At 36.5% G+C, this 25,574-nt stretch overlaps 1 protein-coding gene across 28 annotated transcripts in view; it reads left to right on the top strand.

The window, feature by feature from the left end:
- Positions 1–25,574, top strand: part of GPHN (gephyrin) — a 325,345-nt gene that overhangs the window by 126,504 nt on the left and 173,267 nt on the right. For all 28 annotated transcript variants that reach the window (XM_068946267.1, XM_068946262.1, XM_068946258.1 and 25 more), the window contains one exon: positions 11,852–11,909. In XM_068946267.1, coding sequence (XP_068802368.1) covers positions 11,852–11,909 — 58 coding nt within the window. The remainder of the gene's footprint in view (positions 1–11,851; positions 11,910–25,574) is intronic.

Here is a 25,574-nt window from a genome sequence, read left to right as displayed (position 1 = left end):
CTATTCAGAACTTAGAAGTAGTTACATTTTTTAGTACCTGAATGAAACAAAATGCACAAATCCACATTTAATGAAAGACCTCTTAAGTTGTTTAAGAGCCACACATCCCCTTCCTGCTAGGCGTCTGAATATTGAAAGGGTCAGCTCCTGATGAGATGTGATGTGAATAGTGGAGACATGACCATAGTTTTTAAATCCATTTGGAAACATTTTGTTGGCATTAAATGATCACATGCAGATTGGAATTAAGGTAATGACAACTACAGAAAACCAAAAAATAGAGCTAAAAATATGCCTAACCAATAACATACCTAAAGACAAATATTTTTCAATCACCAGTTTGAACTTCACAGACATGTTTTACAAGCATTTATACGATAGCGGTGATGACTTAAAAAATAACTGTAAATTATTTGGTATGGAGATAACTCTGTAACTACGCAAGACCTGCAAAAAAAATCTCACTATTAGCATTATCAGTAATGCCATTTGCCTAAGGAAAGTTCCCCTAGGTATCAGGAGGGATGGATCTTACATGGAGTCGTTTTATTAATACGACTCCATTCTAAGTCATTAATTGAACTGATTAGTTCAATTAGCTGAAAAGATTTTTTTTTCCTCTCACGTTCCCCAACCAATAGCAAACACTAAAAAAGCAGTTCAGTCAGGTCACTAAGTTTAAACAAAATTTAGTTCTCCCATTTAGACCACATAGTGCAATATGTGCAAATATACTGAGGTGTTTGAAAAAAGAGGGAGGGAGGAACAATAGCAAATTTCTATCTTGAGAAATACAAGCATAGCAAGACTGCCATTCATCAAATATTAGATTATCTTCATGCTCTAGTATCTCTCTGGAGTGTATGAGGGAAGAAATGAGGCAGTTAGACCTTTGGTAAGGTAAAGTATTGTAAAGAATATATTTTAGAGAGATATATATTAGAGATACTGTAGTTTTTGAGACATGAAGTTCATCTCATCTTTTACAGGAAAGGTAGGTGAATGTTCATTTCCAATAAATTGTTTAGAATCCAAAATGCAAAAAGGAGAAAGTACTGAGAAAGTGCTGGCATTGTAGTTTCATTTGGGGGCTTCATTTTTGATTTTTATACAAGGTCACTATACCTTTAATTAGTGTGATAGCCCCATACACTTGCTGTACGCTACTTGTCTCTGGGAGTCCTGTATTGTTCTTGTAGTTTCAGAATGGTAAAAAGTTTCTTAAAACAGTTCTGATACAGTCTTCCATAAGGTCTGTGATATACTTAATTGTAAAGGGGCAATCTGATCTAGAATACAGAATGATCAAATTATTTGTACATATTCTCCACAGTTTATTTTTCCTGAGTTTGAGTCATCCTGCTCTCATCTTTGTTCATTACTGATATTTTTTGGAATGAAGAGATTTTTCTGGATACCTTCCTCCCTGATCATGGAATGGACAATGATTGTTCTTTGCAACCTGTGTTCCACAGTTCATTCCAGCTTATTCTCAAACATCAGCATTCCTTGCATTTCCATTACTCCATCTTGTGTTTTTGCATTTCCCAACCAAACTTCCTCTCCTTTTAGTGTAAGTATCAACCTCAGTGCAAGCTTGCACATGTACTTTGTGCTGTGTAGTTTTTTAGCTTGACTGTCTAAGAGATGGAAGGGGAAGTATATGCAGAAGTTATTTGAGAGGAAAATGATGATGATGTAGTGAGGTATGAGAAAAGGATGGATATAGAACACCGAAGATTTTACGTTGGAGGGTGAAGAAGGACATACTTTTAAAATTTGTTTTTATTGCCATCTAAAAGTGTAGGGGGGAGGTGGCTAGTGTTGATTTATAAGGAACAAGGCTTCTTCATTAGTTCTATTAGTTGTGGAACAACTTATTCTCCTAGGAGGAATCTTCTTTTCCTTAAGATTCGGGTAGAATCTCTTCTACCTCTGTGTAGAAGCAATTACATCTTTATTGAAATGATAGAAGAATCAGCAAAAATAGCTTTATCCCTCTATGTAGGTTTCTACCAACTGTTAGGGTGATTTACTAGAAGAAGCTTTCATTTCCAGGCAGATAATTGAAAAGCTTTATCATACAGCCTAAATCCTTTAATGTACAGCTCCTTTCAGGACTGGCAAAAGGTCACGCTCAGGCACTCAAAAAATTTGCTTTCAGTTGAGATTTAGCAGGGTTCTGTGACAAGCAATTGCTAGCAATAAATACGCAAACACACTGAATTTCTCTTAGGTATGTACTTGCTAGAAAAAATGTAAATACATACTTGCCCTACCAGAGTATTTGCTATAGACCAAAGTAAGATCACAATTTATTATTATCTTGGCCCTTATTATAAATACTACCCTTGATACAGAGTTCTCAAGTCCTTCGTCTGTCAACTAAGTCCCGACATGGATATTAAAAATATCTTTATTTGTCTAAATGGTGAGAATTTAACTGTTTTTATGAGAATGATTTTTGTCTGCCTGTGCATATTTTTTCTCTCAGGAAATTTCAGATCTTGCTCATGTTGTTTAATGAGCTGGCTGGTCAAGCATCTGATGCCCCGGTGGGAATGTTCAAAGTCACTGAGCACATTTTTCCTTAAATCTAGCTGACATTTCTGTCTGTTTGATTTAATGTATGATTTCCATAGTTAGATTACCAGTCTGATGTAGCATACTAAAATCATTCCTCTCTGCTGTAAATGCACATGCATCCAGCATAGAAGTGTTTTGTTGTTCTTCTACATGGCAAGACAGTTTTCACATTTTGCTGGCATTTGGAAACAATTTAAAATGCTGTTTTAAAATGCTTAGAAATTAAATTTTGTTCCTAAAATGAAAATTCTGAGTGCAGCATTAGTCTTCATGGTATTCTATTTTCAGTCAAGTTTAGATACTGTGCCTCTCTTGTGTTGTAATTTGGTTGAAGTACACTATTAGAAACCATGGAAAAGTTATCTTACATATTTTACTGGTTAATTAATTTACGCTTTTATTCTAGAACACACATTTTCAGATGTTCCTTCATGTGTGAATTCTTTATGTTGTGTTCTGGATGCTTAATTGGCTGACAGTTAAATGCTCAAGCCTTAAAATAAATTTTTGAAGCTATAAATATCCACATTGTTTTTTGTACTTTGTTTTATTCTATACAAAGATCTTTAAGTGGTTGCAGTCTCGGTTTCTCACACCCCTACTTTGAAGTATAGAGGTATTAATAGTAAGAATTTTAAATAATTATTAATGAATTTGTTTAGTGAAAATCAAGACTTAGAGATTTTGCTTCTCATAGTTCAACTTTCTTCCTTCTTTTCCCTACAAGGTACATCTCTTCATCCTGAGAGTAAAAAGTAATAGCACTGGACCACTGAAACATTCAGGGATTTTAAGAGTCCTCTCGATCCATCTTCTTTTTTGGGGAGTCAATGCCCAGCAAGCTTAAATTTCTCCCTTCCCCTCCTGTATCTTCATTAGACAGTAAGTAAAATGATAAACATTTTCAAGAGGAGGCAGTCTATTGATCCATCTTTTAGGCAACAATACCCAAAGCTGGAATATTCTTTAAGCACTGTCATATATAGGTGTGCCCCACGCACTGAGTTATATCAAAAATACTCTCTAGAAAACGATACTCAGCTCTGAACTGAGGTAGGTTTTGGTAACTATATAGAGATTTCTACTATGTTGGTACACTTTCATAAAATCATAAATGGTTGAGGTTGGAAGAGAACTGTGGAGATCATCTAGTCCAAATCCCCTCCTCTAGCAGGGTCATCTAGAGCACATTGCACAGGATCGTGTCCAGGCGGGTTTTGAATATCTCCAGCGAAGGAGACTCCACAAGCTCTCTGGGCAACCTGTGCCAGTGCTCCGTCACCCTCACAGGAAAGAAGTTTTTCCTCAGGTTCAGATGGAACTGCCTGTGTTCCAGTTTGTGCCCGCTGCCTCTTGTCCTGTCGCTGGGCACCACGGAGAAGAGTCTGACCTCATCCTCTTGATACCGTCCCTTCAGATACTTATACACATGGATCAGATCCCCCCTCAGTCTTCTCTTCTCCAGGCTGCACAGTCCCAAATCTCTCAGCCTTTCTTCATAGGAGAGATGCCAGTCCCCTAATCATCTTAGTAGCCCTCCGCTGCACTCGCTCCAGTAGCACCACATCTCTCTTGTACTAGGGAGCCCAGAACTGGACACACAACTCCAGGTGAGGCCTCACCAGGGCTGAGTAGAGGGGCAGGATCACCTCCCTCAACCTGCTGCAACACTATTCCTCATGCACCCGAGGATACCACTGGCCTTCTTGGCCACAAGGGCACATTGCTGGCTCATGCTCAGGTCCTTCTCGGCAGAGCTGCTTTCCAGCAGGTCAACCCCCAGCCTGTCGGGGGCAGGGGGTTCTTCCTCCCTAGGTGCAGGACCCTGCACTTGCCTTTGCTGAACTTCAGGAGGTTCCTCTCTGCCCAACTCTCCAGCCTGTCCAGGTCCCTCTGAATGGCAGCACAGTCTTCTGGTGTGTCAGCCACTCTCCCCAGTTTTCTATCATCAGCAAACTTGCTGAGGGTGCGCTCTGTCCCTTCATCCAGGTCACTGATGAATAAGTTAAACGATACTGGACCCAGTATTGACCCCTGGGGGACACCGCTAGCTACAGGCCTCCAACTAGACTTTGCGCCACTGACCACAACCCCTGCCATCCGGCCGGTTCTCAATCCACCTCACCGTCCACTCATCCAGCCCGCGCTTCCTGAGCTTGCCTATGAGGATGTGATGGGAGACAGTGTCAAAAGCCTTGCTGAAGTCAAGGTGGACAACAGCCACTGCTCTGCCCTCATCTATCCAGCCAGTTGTCCCACTGTAGAAGGCTATCAGGTTGGTTAAGCATGATTTCCCCTTTGTGAATCCATACTGACTCCTGATCACCTTCTTGTCCTCCACATGCTTAGAGATGGCCTCCAGGATGAGCTGTTCCATCACCTTTGCAGGGATGGAGGTGAGGCTGACAGGCCTGTAGTTCCCTGGCTCCTCCTTCTTGTTGCCCTTTTTGAAGACTGGGATGACATTGGCTTTCTTCCAGTCCTCAGGCATCTCTCCTGTTCTCCATGATCTTTGAAAGATGATGGAGAGTGGCCTAGCGATAACATCCGCCAGCTCCCTCAGCACTCGTGGGTGCATCCCATTGGGGCCCATGGCTGTGTGGATGTCAAGTTTGCACAAATGATCTCTAACCCGATCCTCCTCAACCAAGGGAGAGTCTTCCTTTCTCCAGACTTCCTCTCTTGTCCCCAGGGTCTGGAATTCCTGAGGGCTGGCCCTAGCAGTAGACTGAAGCAAAGAAAGCATTCAGCAACTCTTCCTTCTCTGTATCCTTCGTTACCAGGGCACCTGCCCCGTTCAGCAGTGGGCCCACATTTTCCCTTTGTCATCACGGTTCCAGTTTTTTCAAAAAAATCATTCTACTAAGAGGGGAGAGTGGCTCCTGGTCCTGGTACCATGTTGTTTATGGTTGTTTTTTCAGTTTAGGAGATGCAGATGGCAGTGGAAAATATGTTTTTATACTTTTATTATGTTTAAAAAGAGTGGTGAGGCAGGGAATAAAAATTATACAACACTGGGTTAATATTATTTTTCTCCCAGCTCCTCCTTTTTTTTGTGTGTGTGTGTTTGTGTGTGTGCAAGAAATGTTCAGGACTTGGCAGGGAAAGAATCCTGTAATTGTGGCATCTTGATCCCAGAGAGCTATTGCTCAAAAGAGAGAAGAACTGAGAAATGTATGTCTGCAGTCATTTTATTTCTGTATAGTTTTTGAGTACAGTGTGTTGAGGTTAGCCTAAGATTAGGGAAAAAAGATTTTCAAGTCTCTAAATATTGGAACCATTTTCGAAAAAAAAATGTGTGTGTGTGTGTGGTCTGATTCTTCATTGTGTAATTCCTCACATACACCTTAAAATAAGTAACACTGCCTTCATAGTACACAAAGCAGTTTGCAAGTTTGGCACAATTTGTTGCTGGCATACAGCCAGTGATGTTAGTCCTCACCGAGCTTTCTCTAGCTGCTGACGTTCTGTTGTGTAGCAAGTGAGCCCAAAATAGCATGCCCTCTTACTACCTCATTGCAGGGTGTTTTAACAATTTCTAAAAGGTCAGTAGAAACTGGTATTGGTATCAATTAAAGAAGCTTTGTGTCTACTCTAATGTAGTAGTATGGCTAGCAGAGAACAAAGTTACTTTGAAATTAAATTCTGCTGTATCTTTGCCTGAAATACTGTGTGACGTTCTAGCTGTATGTGAGGATCCAAGACCTGATAATTTGCAAATATCTCTCAGGTCAATGTTAAGCTCTCCCAGGTGGATAGGTTAAAAATGCTGCCTGGGTAAGTTGCTCCAATAGGAGTAGCAAGGTAAGGTACTCATTTAGTAGCCAACACGCTCTTAGAACTAGACAGTCTGACTCCTAGTCCTTTGGTCTGCTTACAAGCACGTTCTTTCTTGAATATTCTGCTTAGTTTATGAATCAGTCAAAAAGCAGAATATCCTTTTGATAGATAACGTATATTTTGGAGATGGCCAAAGGTTTTGGGGGGATTTGCTTTCTTTCAAAGAGAAAGCAGAGATTCAGTGAGATATTTAATGAAAACTTGGTATCATTTAGACAGTGATCTATCTGAAGAAAGATTAATGTTAATTAAACTGACATTGGAGAACTTGGGCAAATGACAGCAGCCAAGCTGAGTGCACAGCTATTTTTAGAAAATTGACTTCATTGTGTTCAGCATGACTCATTTATTAAGTTTAGGAGGTGAATCAATAGCTCAGCTTTTTAAGGCAGAACTGTATGTAAAGAGATACTGTGTTCGTGTCTTTGGTCAGAATGAAAATTATAAAAGCAGAACAATATTGGTTCAGTCTAAGCACACCAAACAAGTGTCTTGCATAGGCACATGATATAATTATACCATAATAATATAGTGTATCCATCTGTCCATACATACATATAGTAATTGTATTTCTGAAAAGAAACGAGAGCTGGTAAGGGCAGGGGAAACCCAGTCCAAAGTCCAACTTCCAAATATATGAAAGATAATCTGGTGAAAATGTTAACCCTATACTCAGAATATGTTTTAAAAATCAGAAATTTACTTTCTGTTTTAGCTCGAGTATTGAAACAGGAAGCAAACAAATTATAAACGGATAGCATAGAATAAAGGGTAGTTTCTGCTTGTTAACATCTTTTTAAAATAGTATAGTCTGACAATTACAATTTACTTTTTTTTCTCTCAATTTCTCTTCCATTTAGTGGACAGTATGTGCTCAGGCAATGGCTTATTATTTTCTGCCTCCCTTTGAGTACGGTTCCTCTTGGTTTTTAACTTTCCTTAACTTGGAAGAAATACAAGTTTTCCCTCTTCAGTGATATTCTGCTTTTAAGTTGCAAAATAGTAAAGCTTCCATCTGTTCCAGTACAACTATATTGGCCTCACTTCAGATTATTTCTTATATTTTGCTAATTTCTTAGGTTGCTATAGGAACCTTCCTTTCAGTGTTCTCCTAAGTCCTTTTCCTCTGGACCAAGTCTGTGCATTATTTGTCACCCTGAGGTGCACTTTTTTCTAACACATTTTCCCTGCAAGAAGACACAGAGTTTATATTCTTTCACAAACTCTTCTGCAACTAGTTAAACAAGATTTATTATTTCCTAATTATCTTTATGGAATATCCATCCTACCTTTCCTGATTCTCTCCTCAAAGAACTTCACCAGTTTAGCCCAATACAGTCTGTGTTTCTGCTCTTTTATTGCATCAGCTCTACTTTCTACATCTAGGAGTAATTTCATTTCTCTTTTGGAAAGGGGTTAGAAAATTTGGAGTGTCTGTATTCATTGCAGAGTATGATACAGATCTTCCCCTGATGAGACTGATGTCTACAGAAATTCGAATATGGTTCATGACATCTTTCAGAAATGATCTGTTTTATATATGTATGTCTGTAAAAAAATAAAGCTAACTAGTATTTAAATTAAACTAATTTCACTTTTAAATTGTGTAGCTTGCTATAGTGTAAGAATATTGCAGTTCGGGGAGAAAGACTTTGAGTGTTAAGTTTCTATTGATGAAGTTTGTGACCTTTTTTTTAGTTTAATGGAAGTAGCTGGCTGTATATTTAGCTTTGCTCTTCTTTTGTTGTGTATTTGTTGCAAGAGAAGATGCCATTTATGTACTAGGATGCTGGATGTTAGGCTTTTCAATTGGAAAAAAATTTAATAAAATCTATAATGAAACCAAAATGTGTGAAAGATGGAGAGAAAGCCTGCTCAAGAATTGGGTCCCAGTTGAACTGAATTCTGCCCTTACAACATGCTCTTTGCTGTATTATATTCAATTGTACAAAACCTGCAATAGTTTCTGTGTACTCATACTATGTGATCCTTTGCTTCTCTGATTGCGGTGTAATGACTTCTTTGAAACACTGTGATGAAAGGCTCAAAAAGTTAATATAAAGCTTTCAAATAGCCTGTGAACAAAACCAACCTGCAAAGAGAGATTGCTCCCAAGAAAATGAAAAAAATGTGTGCCAAGCACAAGTGCTCTGTCACACGCTGTTGTGTATCATTCTGTAGGTACATTTTATAACTAAAGCTCCTGTGTATAATTGTGTATCCTCTATTGTTTCAAGTGTAAGTGTTCAAATCTAGGGTTTGCAAAATAGCAAGTAACCTTCCAGGTAGGTTGCAATTGATAGTGACACTCGAATGTAATTTGGAGAAAATATTTGAAATACGAAGTTTTCCTTATATTGGGCATACTGATTAATGTGTTCAGTTTCAATTTTGGCTTGATTTTACTGTTCTTCAGATGTATTCTTTTCTTACCTTTCATCATAATATTTTAGTTGTCCTCGGTAACTTTTGTATGTATGTATGTGACATTGTGGAGGCCCTTACACTGTGAGCCTTTCTGATTGTGGGAGATTTGTAGTAATGATAGCATAACACCAAACTGAACACTTTCTTTTGAGAGGTTTTTGCCCTGAGGTTGGAGTAGACAGAGTTTTATGATTTGGGTGAAGAATATATAGCATGATCACAACTAGTTCTGCCACTAATAAAGTTAGTTTGGCGAGTGAATTATATGGCATAAATATTTTGTGTGTGAAAGTGAAATTAATAGAGGCATTTTGCCAGAAAAAACAGACAATTTTTAGTTTTATGTTTATGTTATTATTACACTACTCACAGGTTACCAAACAGGCAGCTTGAGTCTTTTATTCTTGTAGATACATTATTATATAGTAAAAATAAAAATTCCATTCCTCATATATTCCATAATTATGACCATTAGAAGAGTTCTTGCTGTGTTATCGTATTCTCTTATACATGATGCCTTTAAACCTCTGTGAAACTTACAGCCCAACTTTACACACAGAGTCAAATGTGTTTATTATGTCCTATATAGTATCATATTTAAGTGGCAATCTGCTATGGTGGCTTGCTCTTCCAGTAGTCATAAGATAAGATGAGATCTAATGTTCTGAAATGAAGAAAGTGTAGACTTGTTTAAAAACTTTTCTTCAGTTCTGAGGCATTTATACAATTGTGTATTTATGTGGTTTTTTGTTATTTTTCAATTTCACATTTGTTATCGTTTGCTTAGGTAGTCTGGCTTTTCAATCTAAAGATGTCAATGTAGGATTGCAAATGTATAAAGGTGATGTGGAGCTATAAGTGAGAGATTGTTTATTTAAGTGATAAGGTAACTTTTAAGATCTCTTTTACTTTCAAAAATAGGAAAATGTGGCAATTGACATTTTCAAAGACATTGCATATGCTATTTTGTCAAGAAAAATGTCTGATTCAGGAATGCACAGCTACTTTAAAATGCACTACCATTTGGACTGCTTGGCAGTTTTTGACTATGTTAAAACTTCTTGACGCAAAACATGTATTTGTAGAAAATGATGCTAATTAATGGTTTAAGCACGCTAGCTGAGTTTACTAAGTCAATTATTTTGATTTATTTTTCCTTATTTTGTCTGATGTATTCCAATAAAGTGTTTCATAGATGAGCCAGAGGTGGCCGAGGAAGATTCCCTTTGGGTGGGGTTCCCTGCAATGGGAGTTACAGCAGCAGAGGCTCTGTCCTCCTTCCCTCCTGCTGCAGGATAGAAGGTTCCTTTTCGGATACTCCAAAGCACAGACAGGAATGGTGAGGAGGAGGAGTGGCAGAATGAAGTTGTTCTACATCTGAAACAAATATTTTCATATGGATCTGATCCTACTAGCAATAGGACTGGTCACGCGCAATTGTAACATGCACTGAGGCATTCCTTGTCGTAGTGTGTTGAAGCAAGACTTTGTCATGATGGTAGAAACAATTTCTTAAAGCTATCCCTGACAACTCCATTTGAACAAAGATCAGACATGTGGTGTGGAATAGCAGCTCCCATTGGTACTGACACTGGCAAAAAAAAAGTCACAATCTTCTACTTTCAACTGCATTGATTATTAGCAGCAGTGGAAGTTGCAAAGGCAATGCGAGAGACCCTTTTTTGCATTCTGTCATCTAATTGTTCACGGTAAATTTTCATGTAACATCTGGACCCTGCCTGTACCTCAGGAATCATAGCTGATACTACTTGAAATGGACTTTTCCTATACAGAGACTTTATCTTCTGTGTAAATCCTTCAAACAGGTCTTTTTTAAAAGTGACTTACTTGTGGAGGCATCTGTAGGCGGGACTTGTGGGGAACATGTTAATGTATTTTTTATGTTAGTCTTTTCTCCCTTTTTTAGGTTGAGTAAGCAATATGTGTAATAATTTCAAGATTGAATCTACGGAAATACAGCTGTTTAGAAATACTGACAATTGAAAGAAAAAGTCAAATAATAGGGAGATAATACAAATGTACATTTGATAACTATCTCCTATTTTACAATGAATAGTTTTCTATATGATTTCCATTTCTGTAGGACCTAGACAATGATCAGTGTTGCTCTGCAGAGCCAGCAGGGAGGTCATTAATGCAGTTATGTCTTTAGGTCTGAATTGTCACTGTCAAGGATCCTGCCTCATGAAACAAAAGAAACTATATTTGCATGTCTCTGGGGAATATATAATATTTACCACCAAATATTTACCGTACTTACTGCCTGCTATAAGACATGCTATTTCTGCATCCAGTATGAACTATTCTTTACCATACGCTTTTGCAGGATGCAGACTGAAAAATACTTTTCATCAGAGCTGTTCAGTAAGTTCAATGTAGAACAAAGAAGTTATTTTTCTACAGGAGTGCCAACCATTGCAGATCACCCACTTTCCACTTTTTATTACCGATCACGTACCCCAGAGCCTTTTAAAGAATTGAAGCCATAGTCTATTTGATTTGTGAGGTCTGTACATGCATGTGTAATTGTAAAATCTGAATTTCTAGAATTGCATTGGGATGTATCTAAAAATGTGTAGCAGTTGAGTGAAATACTGAACAGAAAGCATATCAGACTTAAAATACTTAATTCTTCCATACAACTTAGAAAACAAAAAAAACGTAGAATGTGAAGGTTCATGGTAGATAATTTCAAGAATAAAGTCCTGGTGATGGTAGTTCTACTTAGTTGACTTAATTCTTACCTTTGAGACTAGTCGAGGATACCTTGTTTCTAACGCTTATTTTAATCACATAAAGATGATTTTTGTTTGGATAAAGAAAGGAAAGGAGGTTGGGTTTTTTTGCTGTTGTTTCAGTTTTTGTTGTTTTTTTACCTCTAAAATGGTAGGAGACATTTTTTGTGTTTTGGAACTAGTCCTGATACCATTACTATGCTGTGCTTTGTGTTCATTTTGACAGTATTTTCTTCTTTCAGGTTGGGTGGGACTATATCTGCATACAAGATAGTGCCAGACGAAATAGAAGAAATCAAGGTATAGTATTACTGCCTTTCAACACTGAATTTGTTTGCTGGGAGAATTTCAGAAATGTTACATGAAAGAAGCCTTATGTTTAAAACTATTTTAATAGTCCAATATTAAGTCCAAAACATTTAAGACTATATGTTTTAAAGCTAAATCTAAAACTGATTCAGTAGTAAACAAAATATTAGCAATGGTTCCTTCAAATTTATTAATTGATACATATATTTAAACTGTTGGAACATTTTGTTATCCATGCAATTTTAATCTAGTATCATAGAAAAATTTAGGCATCTAAAATAGAGCTCTTCTTATTTTTAGAGGTACAGTTTACCTTCAGCTTACATTGACTTCAGTAGGATTTGTTGATGCCAAAAACTTGTTTAATTCAAGGCACCTATATTTAGATACTTAAAGATAGGTGCAACACTATTGTAAGCATTGAGTTACATTTTATTAATAAAAATACATATAAATTTAGTGCCCTTTTGCTTCTGAGGTCAAAAGTGCATCAAGGTCTTCCAGTGTTATCTCTGCCTTTAAAAGGGGACACATGGAAATCATTGGTACAATCAAAAACTCTTTGATTTTGAGGAGTACAATAAATACATTTACCTTCAATGAAATGAGCATTATTACAAAATTCACTTTAGCTGTGTCCACTCCTGCAAAGTACTTTAGCAATTTGTGTCAATTTTGTTCCTCAGTGAAATAAAAGATTGGTACTAGCTGCAAGTTTGGCCTCGATTTGTTAGCATGGTCTATGTAACAGGTTCTTCATTTATTCCTTTGGATTTGCACAGACAGTCAATCAATCTGACCTATTGCTTAGTCTTTATAATTATTTAACCCAATGTTTCATTTCATATATGCATATGCAAAGAGAGTCAAGAATAGTGTAAAATCTAGTAATGGAAGTGGTTTATATAATCGTCTGACCTAGACATGACTTAACAGCATGTAAAGTTGTGAAGATTTATTCCTCTTCAATTAATATCCCGCACACTATAAGCAGATCCTGTGGTTGCCTCTGTCTGCACTAGAATCAAAACTATCACTCCACCATCACCAAAACTGAAATTTGTTTCCCGCCTCTGAAACCCAAAGACTCCTCTATCTTGAATTGTTAAGAGAAGCATGATCTATTAGGGTAGATCCAACATTTAGGCTTTGAAATCCACAAAAAAAAAGAAAGACAGTTTTCAAAACTAATTACGTTGAATAAGATTTTCATGATGTTCAGAGAATTGCAGCAAAACTTTAAGAACTGTGAAAAACCCTAAACCATAATCTTTCTCCTTTAATGTAAGAATACCAAACCCATTGACATTTTACTGATGTTGAAGACAGAGAAAAAGAAGCCAGTATTTCTGTCTTCATTGTGCAAAATGAATTCAATGAACAAATAAAAATGGAACTCCAGGAAATTAGAAGTAACTGCATTTTTAGAAACTTAACTATTTTTAGCGTGATTGGTAGTCATGGAAATATGTTTTTCTCCTTGCCTGCTAAGGAGGGCTTTTCTAAGTTCTCAGCTCTTTCTTGCTCAGCCTGGTGATTAAATACTTGAGATCCTAGGGATTAGTGAAAGGGTTAAGAACTTTCTTTTATTCATCTCAGTGCTGCCAGCATGTAAGAGTGGAGGGAGGATTGTACTGTTCCAAGCTAGAGCTACTTAAAGTGATAGGAAAAAATCACCTATTTCACTTGTTTCTACTAGCTGTCTCGTCATGGTGAGGAAACGTGCTTTTTTAGGTTGTGACTGAAGTCAGCCCACTGAAAGATGCACGTTAAAAGATCTGTCTTCCTGAACTTGTCCCTTCTTTTTCCCGAGCAGAGAGAATGAAAATTTTATGATTGAGGTTGTGTAATAGAACAGATGTTATGCATATGAAATAAGGCACTACTGGAAGATGCTAAAACATAATAGCAGTGAGTATAATAGATATCTATATCAAATATGGAAAAGAATTCTTCTGTGACTGAATTAATGAGGCAGCAGAACTTGAAGAAGTTATTTGGAATAGCAGCTGCCAAATAGGGAGACTGAGTATCCTTGCAGTAAAAAGAGGGGGAGTCTTAAATGCTGAAAAGCTTCTCCAAGCAGATTAAAGTGGAAGAAAGGGGGAAAAGAAAATAAAAAAGAGAATAAATGAGGCTAGTGGAATGTTACATTTAGAGAGGGCGGAAGACAGAATCTTCCTCCATGCACAATAGTTAAGAGGTATTTTGCCTCACAACTATCCCTTCCCTATTTAAACATGAAATTTTAAGATTTTTAATTTGATGAAAATGCAACAAAAATATCTCCATTCCTGATATATGATTTAGCTTGGCAGGTTGCTTAATTGAATCCACAGGAGTTGGAATAAGCATAGTGTTTTCTGATAGTCCTTACAAAGTAAACTATGCTTGCTTAATTTGCAAAAGAGAATACATTTTCAGGCAGAGAACAGTGATCATTATGATAAATGCATAAGTCTCTTTGACACAATTTCCATATGTTCTAGAAATAGAGCTAGGATAACCTCTTTTACAGCTCAAAATAGTTCATGGGGAAAACAAGTTCACAACTGTACTGGCTTTGTTAATTCACGTAATTTACGTCTTAGGTGGAATACTATTGTAAGCAGAGACTGTATCTCTGAGTCTGTGGAAGAGAAAAAAACGATAAGCCTTAATATACCTGCCAGTTGAGTAGTATCTTTAGAATGTTAATGAAATGTACCTTTCTAAATATTAATAATTTCAAAAACGGCCTGTATAATGCATAAGTATGTGAATTATTTGTTCATATTGCATACACAGCTATTACAAGTATGTTTATAGTGTTTCTGTTCCAGAGTATTTAGAATATATTAGTAGTTGTATCTGAATATATATACATAATTCTGCTGTGTGTATACGTGTGTGAAGTCACATGCGGTTTGGATGTCTAGAATATTGCCTGTGCGTATGTGTGCCTGTTTCTATGAACGAGTGTGTTTGGTCAGTGTTGGCTGTAATCAAAGCTGCCCATCCCACTAATTGACTGGGATGTTCATAGGTTCATTTGAATTAGGAGAATTTTTGACAGAAATGATAGCATGTGCGCTAACTGCCCGCAGGCCCCTTATCAAGGTTATAAAGAGTTGCGTGGAACCAGTCGCTTTCTACATCAGTCTGAAATTGAGGAAGAAATAGCAGAATTACATTTTTTTAGTTCTCATTAATGACATTCAAGGCAAGATACAATTTTATTTACAGTTTGCAGTTTGCCTCAAGCATAAAGCACAATTTATGACTATTATCAATGAGGGAAAGTTTGTCTGATGTACATGTAGATCTTGGTAGCTGTGAACAGTGACATCTTATGATTCATAATACCGTAAGAGATGCTCTTTTTGATTGCAGCATTATGTCATAACAAAGGAAATGCATGGTATTGTGAAGGACAGCTTTTCTGGAACAAAACTCTGTCAGTGAGAAAACTACCCATTAAAAGATTTTTGAAAATATTTGGGTTTGGGGATTCACAGGTCTACAAGAGAGATAAATGTAATTGTTTTTTTTTTTAAAGTGCTTCTCCATATGCTTTTCAGGTAGGGCTATATGTGCTTCATCATTTCAAGACCAGAAACAAATTTGGCAGTGACTGTTCGATTCATGAAAGTAATGTGCACAAGAAATACATTGCCACTGTATTTTGTTCTAGTAATACTTCTAGTCTGAGACAGATGTTCCAGTGTGGAGAAATGGTTAAATTGTTACCTCCTCTAGTAGTCAATTTTAAGGAAACTTTTATCAGAAAGTTTTTTTTGTATTGGTTATAATTTAGATTTTAAGTAGTCCTGGAAGAAGACAGGAATTGTTTTTAGTCCTGTTATTTGCTATTTCACACAGAAATATACTTTATACTCCTCAAGGAACATCCCTAATTCTTCAGTAGTTGGTCTTTAAATGAAACCATGTGTGCATAAAATATTAAAGGCTGCATTTGAGACTACAGACCTTTTCCCCTAAATAATAAGGTCAGTGCTCTTTATTCTTTAGAAATATTTGTTCTCTTAATAGTATAATATATGCAAATCTTTTTTATGGAGAGCTAAAACAGCCTGGGATATTCCTGTCAAAATGTTTTCAGTCAGTTAGGCACTAGATTCCTGTGGTATAGAAATCCAAGAGTTGAAAATTGTGAGAAAGATGAGGTGAGAGAGGGATGTAGCCAAAGGGGAAAAGGACAGCTTGTGGTCTTAGACGTTAATTTCTCTGGATGACTTAGAAATTCAGGAGATTTAAACTTTTCTACACAATCATATTCATGAACATCTTTGTGAACAAAGTAAGTTTATCTAAATATCACTGCTGACTGTATTTCAGAGCAAAGGTGGACTCTCTGACATCAAAAAATACACTTTGAAATGACTATAAATAAAAACACTCTATCCAGCTGATTCCTCGTCTTTCCCTGAGATCTTCTGTTTTATAGATCCTATGGTGTCAAATACCTACGTGATACTGTATGCCAGAATCTGTCCTTTATGTCCATAGGAGGAGCTGATGAAACTTATGCTACCTCTGAGGAGAGGTACCTCAGAGCGGAGCACCGTTCCTTTTGGCATCTAGTGCTGAAGAGCCTGATCCACTTCTTTAATTTGGAGGACACACTAGCAGATATGTGTGGATGACCCAAATTTCTTTACATCTGTTAGTGGTCAACCTCTGATCACTGTTAGGAACACTGAATGTATCTCAAGCACTTTGTTTCTGCTTTTCTGGCAAGGACTCCAAATACCTAAATGCTCTGTATAACAAAAAGGATACTCACTAACTTTACACATGAGAACAGCAATTACTGTATCTTGTTTTCCTGCTATCTGCATCTTACCTTTCACAGGCTCTGTGGTCTTGCAGGATGCTTGGCCTCAGATATGACAGAGGACACCACCTCTGGAAGGGAGGAGTCCCTTCCTCTTGCAAGCCATCTCAAATGTTGAAGGCATTGAGGCATTATTAGTAATTCCTGTTCTAATGTGAAAAGAATTTCCTGATGCAGAGTAACAGCATCTGAGACATAGACCACAGTTAAGGACCTTTCATTTGAGGACAGAAACTTTTCTGTAACCCAAATTAATGGCAGTTAGTGATGCGTTAATCTCATGGATACATCTCATGACAGGAATGGGTAAGAGCATGCCTTTTACAGGTATTACCATGACTAGAATATCACTATTTTGTTTGATTATATCTTCAGTCCCACAGTGTGTGTGTGCGGGCATGTGTGGTGAAGATGAAGAATTATGAGATAATGGTAAATTTAATTTCAATTAACTACAGAAAATTTTTATAAGAGTATTTTGTCGTAAGTATGCTGGATACTTACAGTATTCTTAACTGATTTAAAAGATTAAATGCTGGTCTTGCCCATGTTTATATACTTTTGATCAGTCTGATTTCTGCTTTTCATTCTATAAATGGGCTCTCAAGCTGGATCCCTGGGTATATTTTTTTCAGTGATTTTGCAAAGACGCTGAAAGTGTTCCTGTACGTTCTACCCAAGTGCTTGATATTTTAAGAAGTCAAATATTATACCTCCTGAGAAAAATACAGGCAAAGGAAACGTGGCTACCTCAAGTTGTGGTACTAAGAGAAATGGGGACTAACATCATAAAGAGGTTTTTGATACCTGATCCCTCAAAATGTCAAAAGTTAGGTCCATGAATCAGCATTAACCTTGTGTGTTACGGTGAGCAGTATTGCCCCACCAAACAGTACTTTTTTGTACTGCTTTGCCCGGTGGAATGTTCAGCCTAAGTTTCCGTAGTAGTTTCCTTAGTAGTTTCCTAAGAATACGTTTTGGAGGCAGTAAGCTGAGTGAACAATTGCCTGCAGCATTTAGGAGGAAGTTCTGAGGACAACTGAAGTGCCTAAACTGAATCAAAAGTATTGAGGTAACTAGTTCTGTCCTTCTAAGGAGGAAGCTATCTCTCCTTACCATCTGTCAGATTTTAGAGTAAATAGAATACTTTAGGTTTTGATATTTTAGCATTCTCATCTGTAGCAGAGAAAGAGCATCCTAAACTCAAGACGTGGTAAATCATTTTATTTTGAACTAATGTTTTATATGCTATTGTGAACTTTGATCTTAAAAAGATCCAAAAGTAGTTGACCCTGTGCTTTGCATATCATGCAGTATTAGGGCATGGAGATGCGAAGGGCAGGTAGATTATGAATCCGTTTAAGGTGAATTTCCATACCCATGCTGTATAATCATTTTAGCAGTGTTATTATTTATTTCCCAAAACAGTCAACGTAGTCCTGTAGTTCTCCTGCAAGGTGGGAATTATCTCTAGGGTGGAAAAAGATGAAAAACTGAAGATTAATTTACAAGATAAACCAGTACGTTGTTGCCCTTTCAAGCTTTTTTGGTTAACCAGTATTCTCTGTGTTGTTGCCCTTCAGAGGGGAGATTTGTGTGTGTCGGACATTAGTGCATTCCTATTTGTCTGCTAAGTCTTTCTCCACTAAATACATGAGAAACAGACAACAGGAGGTGTTATTCTTGTTCACAAATCTTCCTGTTTTCCAGCAAGGCCTATGCCAACAAAAAAAAAAGCTCTCTGCATCTCTTTGTGGCCATGGTAACCAGTTTTGTCTGATATCCTTCTTGCTTTCTTTCACTTTCTGTTTCTGGTAAATACATCTCTCTCTGCCGCTTAGCACCTGAAACCCAGTCAGGCCTAGCAGCAACTTCTTTTCTCTGATATGATTTCTGTTAACTTCTTTCATCTGATCCAGTACGCTGGGCAATGCTTTCTCTGGCTTCTGTTCTCACTAAACAAGCCAGTTCCTAAGTGAACTTAGCATGAATGAGAGGCGCACTGCTCAGCTTCACGGAGCAGCAAATAGCTTTTAGCACAACAATGTATAATTAAATCCAGTTTATATTAAAGTTCATACAGAAAGTTTACATAAAGTTTATATAAGAGTGATAAAAATCATTTTCCTTCTAACCTATTTACAGTAAGCTTTCTTTGGTTATATTTGCCCTAGAAAGAGGGTAATCTGATGACTCTTTTGATATCTATCAAAGAAATTTAATGTTGTCCTATCATAACTGATAATGTCATAATTAGGGGCTTGACTGAGTTTGAGAGAGATCTATGACATAATCTTTTCTTGTAGTAAATAGATTTTCTAAAGCTTTTTCTTTTTGTGATTGGCAAAAGTGATGAGTACTAGCAGCGTACACACTGGAAAAAGGAGATCAGTTGGTTTTTTTTAGAAACTATTTAAGTTTCATAGCTATTTACACAAAATCTCACAGTGAATTATGAACATTATTATATATAGAGAAATGAAGTATAACTGGGAATAAAAAAATTCCCAACCGCAGAAATTCCGAATAACAGAAAGCATTAACTTAGAACTGCTGAAGCTGAAACCTTATCTGATCACAACACAGCAGTCATCTGTTCATTGCAAAGTGATTCAATAGATTGTATTTTTCTGAAAAAGATGTATAGCTGGTAGAATACAGATAATTCTGCTAACATAGTGTAGCTTATTTTGCTTTCATACTGTTTTATATCCAGGTGCTTTTTCTTGAATTTTATTTTAGTGGTTTGATTGGAAAAACACAGTAGGAAGACACCAGAAATGACACATGCCTCCTTATGATATGCAAGCATATAAAATTTGTATTAATACAGTGAGGCTTAGTATTTCAATACATGATTACACCTAATTAAACTTCTCTGAATACAGTTTTTTGTGGTGCCCTAATCCTGTTAGTTACCCAATCATACGTAAAATCCACTGTCCAAAACAGAATAGGCAGCATCCCGTCTTTTTAGCAGTAGGGCAACAGAAAAGTTCTTCTGTGGAAATTTCAAAGGGGAATTGTGTAAAATAGTCTTTATAGTACAAACAGATGGGATGCACCATGCGCTAAAGGTATTTTGTTTGCCCAGATGCTTTTTTTTATCAGATACACAAGACTTACTTAGATGAGATTTCATGTTGATGAGCTGTATCTGAGAACAGATATAAAATGGAAAGCTTTAAGTGGATTCTAAGCTTTGCTGGTATGTTGGGGAAGTTGCTTGTCTCATCTCTGACAGTACAACAGAGTTGAAAAGTTGGATTAACTGGTCTCCTAAAGGCTCCCACAAATGGATCTCTACTAGCTAAATAAAATTGCAAGCAGAAAGTGTGATGAAGTTAAAAATGTGCTCTTTAGCCTCAGTCATGCCATCTCTAGTGCCAAGAACTGAATGTTTATCTCAGGCAATATCTATGTTATTAAGTAATGCAAACTAATATGCGTATATATAGTAAAACAGTTGATGCTAGGGACCCAACATCTGCATTATATATCCTTTGGTATGTTTTATTTCAAACTGTTTCTAGTAGGGGCTTGTGAACTGTATGCCCGTTAACTGCTGGAGAGAATTACATATGCTGCTGCAGTTCATCTTAAAAATAAGTTTCATCTGAAAGTATTTCAGTTTGTATGCATTAAGACCACTTTGCAGTATGAATTAAAGGCCAGTAAGTGGGGGCCGTCAAAAGTGCACTGCTGTTTTCAACAGGCTAATGTAAACACATCATCAGCCTCCAGGAAATATATTTGCCTTACCACAATCTATTAAGGTTACAAATAATGTGGGATTCATAGTGTAATACATCATTACCAAAGCACTACTCTGTCGTCTGAGCTATGTACTTACAGAGCGCGCAGCCACGGTGGCAGACTGTCTCAGAAAAATGATAATCTAGGCTGTCGAAATGATTTACTGGTTCAGGGAGCATCACAACAGTAAGTAGTGAAAAATAACTATCGTGTTCTTTAACTAGTTTCTAGATTGCTCAATACTAATCACCTCATAGGTAATAGATTTCTTAAGAGGCATTTTGAATTCTCCCACACTTTTGGTCTATATAAGTTTGATTTCAAATGCTCAGGTTATTATTTTACTGCTATACCTATCATAGGTATGAATTGAAAATTCTTTGTATCGCCCAGAATTCAAGATTTCGTCTGAGGTGTTTATAAAATTGCAATACAGTAACCACAGAAATGTTAGCTGAACACATTAGCATCTATCTGATTCGGAATGTTCCAGAAAATAGGTTATTAAAGGGGTCCAGAAAGAATTTGCAAGAGGAGGTCATTCCCACATTAAAAATACAATATAGCAAGAGTTTTAAGTAAGGAAGCTGAGGCAGATATTTTAACAGGTTGAAATAAATTGGTCCTCTCAAGAAGTCTGTTCCTGTAACACAAGCACACAGGAGAAAAAATATTTCCCAAGAGCTTCCCCCATGTTTTATGGGTTAAAAAGCCTTATAGTGTTAATTAACACAGCTAACCACCATATTTTATCCGATTATCTGGTTTATCTTAGCCATAGTTTATGGAATTATTTCTCTTCATGGCTTCTACTTGAGAGAACGAGGATGTGATGCCTCGGGGTGATGGATGAGAGTGCAGGGTGCAGGTATTGCCCAAATGAAATGGGTCCAGTCTTGGATGCAGGAGGCACATGCTTAAGGAAAGTGGGATCAATATGGACAAAATGTCTCGGGGAACTACAGATGTAACAAAAGCCAATTATTTTTCTTGTGGTGTTTGGAGAAAACAGTGATTACATATTTACATATTTGGATAACAGTAGCATTATGTAACTTGCAGCAAGATTAAGTAGTTTACTAACCAGAACATTTTGATAACAGATTACGTTTGATGTAACTCACTGTGACCAAAGTCAGAATATTTGCTCTTCTGGAACATTTTTGAGCTCCCTAGAGAAGTGTTGCCTATCTAGGCAAGAAGCATGATTTGTTTCAAGGTTAATGCTAATACAGGATTAAAATTTAATGTTTCTCTTTTTCAGTGTTCCTATCTCTGTGCTTTTGATATGTTCTTTTTATGGAGATCTCAGTGATAAAATACGTAGCATTTTGATTTTATTTCCTGTGACAGTGGTTCTATACCTTTGAATTAGCAATAGGATTTCAGAAATGATGTGACTTAATTGTCCTTACAGTCGTCCCATACCAGGGGGAGAACGTGACTGAGTCAACAGAGTTCAGTAAAGATGCAATGGTTGCAGAGTTTTACTTTTTAAAATATTTTCTTCTGAAAACATAAACAAGGAATTTTAGGATTGTTCTGTCAGAAATGTTTGCCTTCAGTTTCAGATGTCTCCTCATTCTGACAAGATTAGGCGGAATGTTAGCACTGCGAAGGTAACACACATTTGTTCTCACCATTTCTGCACAGACTGACATTTATGGTTTCTCCTATTACTTATCAACTGTGGTGTTGCTGCAGTTATGGTCTATCACAATAGCCTTGTTTTTTAAGATTGTAAATACTTTAACAGTTTCACTATGTCGCTTCAGTAGTACGATGACATAAACCTCTCTACTAAATGCAAATACAGAGCTCCACTGTGGAAATTCATATCGTACAGTCATTTGAAAGGATTCTTTTGTAATCGTGTGAGTGAAGGGGACTTGGTAATTAAACATTATTTGAAATACGTGAAAATTACTAGTATTTCTTTTTCTTCAAAATGAACTTAGGTATCTAAGGATGCATTGTGAAGAAAAGTGATTAACTTCAAGATATTTTGAAATTCTTGTTCTTTGATAAAATAGAAAACAACAATTCTGTGTGTATTTGGGGCAAGGAATGTATTCTGTATTTTAGTCAAAACTTATAGGGAATAATGTTATACAGAAAAAGGCAGCGCAAAAATAAAGCTGGAAGTCAATTGGAATGCTAAGGTTTACACCTTAGTTTTGCATAGTACCTTGTAGTTGTAAATGACAACAGAGATAAGGACAAGCATTTGTCTTCATACTATTTTGACAGCAAGATGCATAAGTTTGAAATCGGAGAACTGTAAAGAAGTTATTTGCATACAAAAGCTTGAAGTATCTCTAAATATTGCACAGAACTGTGAATACTTTAGTTGAGAAAACCAAAGGGATGGTTGTATTTGGAAAGTGAAGAGTCAGGTATCTGTAAAGTTCTATGCTCTAAGTCCCATTAAAGCTTTTGCATTCATGATGTCCTCACTGTTGACTTCTGAGGGACCCAGCAGATGAAACAAGCAGTAGATGTGTACAGATAAAGGGAAAATAAGAGTTTGTCTGTGATTAAGTCTTTTCTGCGGATGTAACTGTGGAAGGCAGTTGGGATACATATTCTTAATGTCAAGCCGGTAATTGATATACAGGCATGAAGCTTTCATAATAAAATCATAATTCTCTACTTTTGCCCCAAGTAGAACAACTGAGATGTAATTTGGGTAGCCAAACTCTTTTAATCATATATTTTTATATTTAAGTACTTTATATAAAGCAACATATATATTTTAGTATAATGTGTGTGTGGTTTTCCACTATGGTGGGATAAATAGCTGACTTCAGATAAGCATTTATTGAAAATATTTTCAAAGCCACTCTGTTTGCTAGACTTCCACTGATGTAAAAGCTCAAAAGAGTTAGGCATGTTAAAGTATTTATATTGCTTTCTGAGGATGACTAAATAATAGGAAAACAACACCGAAGGAACAGTTATTTCTATTTACCCTTATAATTATTTATTTTGAGTATGCATGAGCCATGGAATGAAAGTGTGGTCAACAATCTTAAACTTTTATTCCTTTTTATGGTCTTAATTGTTAAGAATGTGCTCCATCATCAAGGGTCAAAACCTATTTCTTCAAAATTAACAAATTTGATACAAGTTTCTTTCTGACTACACGCTTAATGTATTTCACTTACGTCACTTGTAGTTTCAAAATCAGGAAAAAGATGCAATCCATCAACCCCCTTGACAAATAGTATTCAAGTAGCAAGTTTATTTTATATACAGGGTGGATAATTGCTTGCCAAAGCCAATAAAAAATGCAAATAACAAAATCAGTTTAAAATTGAAACTACAATATAAACCATCATTCTGTTATCCTTGCTGGAAAAGATTAATGTAAAATGGTTCTCCAGGTCATTGCTGGTTCTGTTGTCCAAAACTCTCCATGAAAATCTGATTTACTTCTCGTCCATCTTGTTTTATCTATGAGGAAGTGAAGGTAACATCTGAATTAGAGTTCACAAAAGAATGGAACGTTGTCTTATCAGACCTTTGGCACTGAAATCTACCCAAACAACAGATATTACAGAAATTTAGTAGGTCAATGAGAAATTCAATATCTGCCTATAAAAAATAGTTCTAATAAGAGGAGCCCAAAGGGATGAAGGCGGTTTATTCTGTTAGCCTGCGATGTTTTTTTCAGAGAAAATACTGTTATTTCATATGTACTGAAAATAAGGATGGCCAGACATTAACTTGCTAGTTACAATCTTCAGTTCAGTAGATGAAAAAAGTAGCAGTCTGCTTTCCACTCTATCAGTTTTGTCATGATTAATATCCTTTTTTTCTAAGGATTCAAAGCCTAAGATACATGAAACTCAAATTTCCCAATAAGCAAAGAATGAGATAGTAAAGGAGGAGACAAAAAAATGTTTTTATTTGTAATGTTAATTTTAGGAAAGAGGTGAAATACTGCTCATTCTATTAAAATATATATTCTGTAACTGAAGTGCTTATGATTCTGTCTTGGGAGATATTTTGGAATTGGAGTGAGGGACTCCAAATGTTTAGAATTTCCTACGAAAATATCCCTGTTTTTAGAGTTGGACAGAAGTGAAAACTGAAGCAGCAGCTGGAAACTTAATGGACTACTAAATGATCTCTGACATTTAGGAAGGAATAGCTACAATAGCTTGGAAATTTGCTTCATTTTTTAGAGATGATCAGTACTGATGATCACAGTTCCAACAGCAAAAGTTCTAAGCAGACAAAGTGTAAAATACTATATTTAAGTTCATCGATACAAATGTAAAAGCTCTTAGAATAATACTGCTATAGAGGTCATTGATCCTGGCAGATATGGTTGTAAACCACAAATTTATAACTCTTAAGAGAACAAAAATTCATTGTTTTTTTTCATCCTCAAGTAGCACAGGTATTACCTTGCCTGTAGGTGAGGAGAGAAAAGACTCTCTTAGTAATTGCAAGAAAGAAGCAGTCTTCTTCTGTAGAATCAGAAGTGATCACTGTTGAAATAAAAAGGGAATTCTTGGTGTATGTCAGAGACATTCTAAATGGAAGATTGCCTGGTCCTTAATTTCCAGAAGACATTGCCCGGTTCTTGCTCATAGATAAAATGTAGTGCATGCTTTCCTACATACACTCATTCCACCTACTCTGTGTTACTGAAAATACTCTCTGGATGACTCTTCTGACTGTGTAGGCTCTTCATCGCTCTCTGGCACTACAGTGACAATTGTCTCTGCAAGGGAGAGTAGTAGTGCAGAGATAACATTTATTGCATGCATCATAGTTCTCAAAGTAGAATGTGTGGGAAATGATACTAGTCTTTGAAAGGACTAGTATGATATTTTTAATTGTTATTGACATACCTTGATTTTATACTGCATTGAACACGGCTGCAACATGAGTATAACATGTCCGGAAAGGGAAGTTTTGCAATTAAAAAAACAGAAATTCCTTATATAAACATTTTCATATAACAGACCATGTTGTATATAATGCAGGTAGTAGACAGTCAAAAAGACTTAACGTTTCTTATGCAACTTTTTTTTTAAGTATATAAATAA

This window comes from Struthio camelus, chromosome 5 (genome assembly GCF_040807025.1).
Source record: "Struthio camelus isolate bStrCam1 chromosome 5, bStrCam1.hap1, whole genome shotgun sequence".
NCBI classification, from domain to species: domain Eukaryota; kingdom Metazoa; phylum Chordata; class Aves; order Struthioniformes; family Struthionidae; genus Struthio; species Struthio camelus.
The sequence above is the reverse complement of the archived record's forward strand: the minus strand, read 5'-3'. Positions and strand labels throughout refer to the sequence as shown.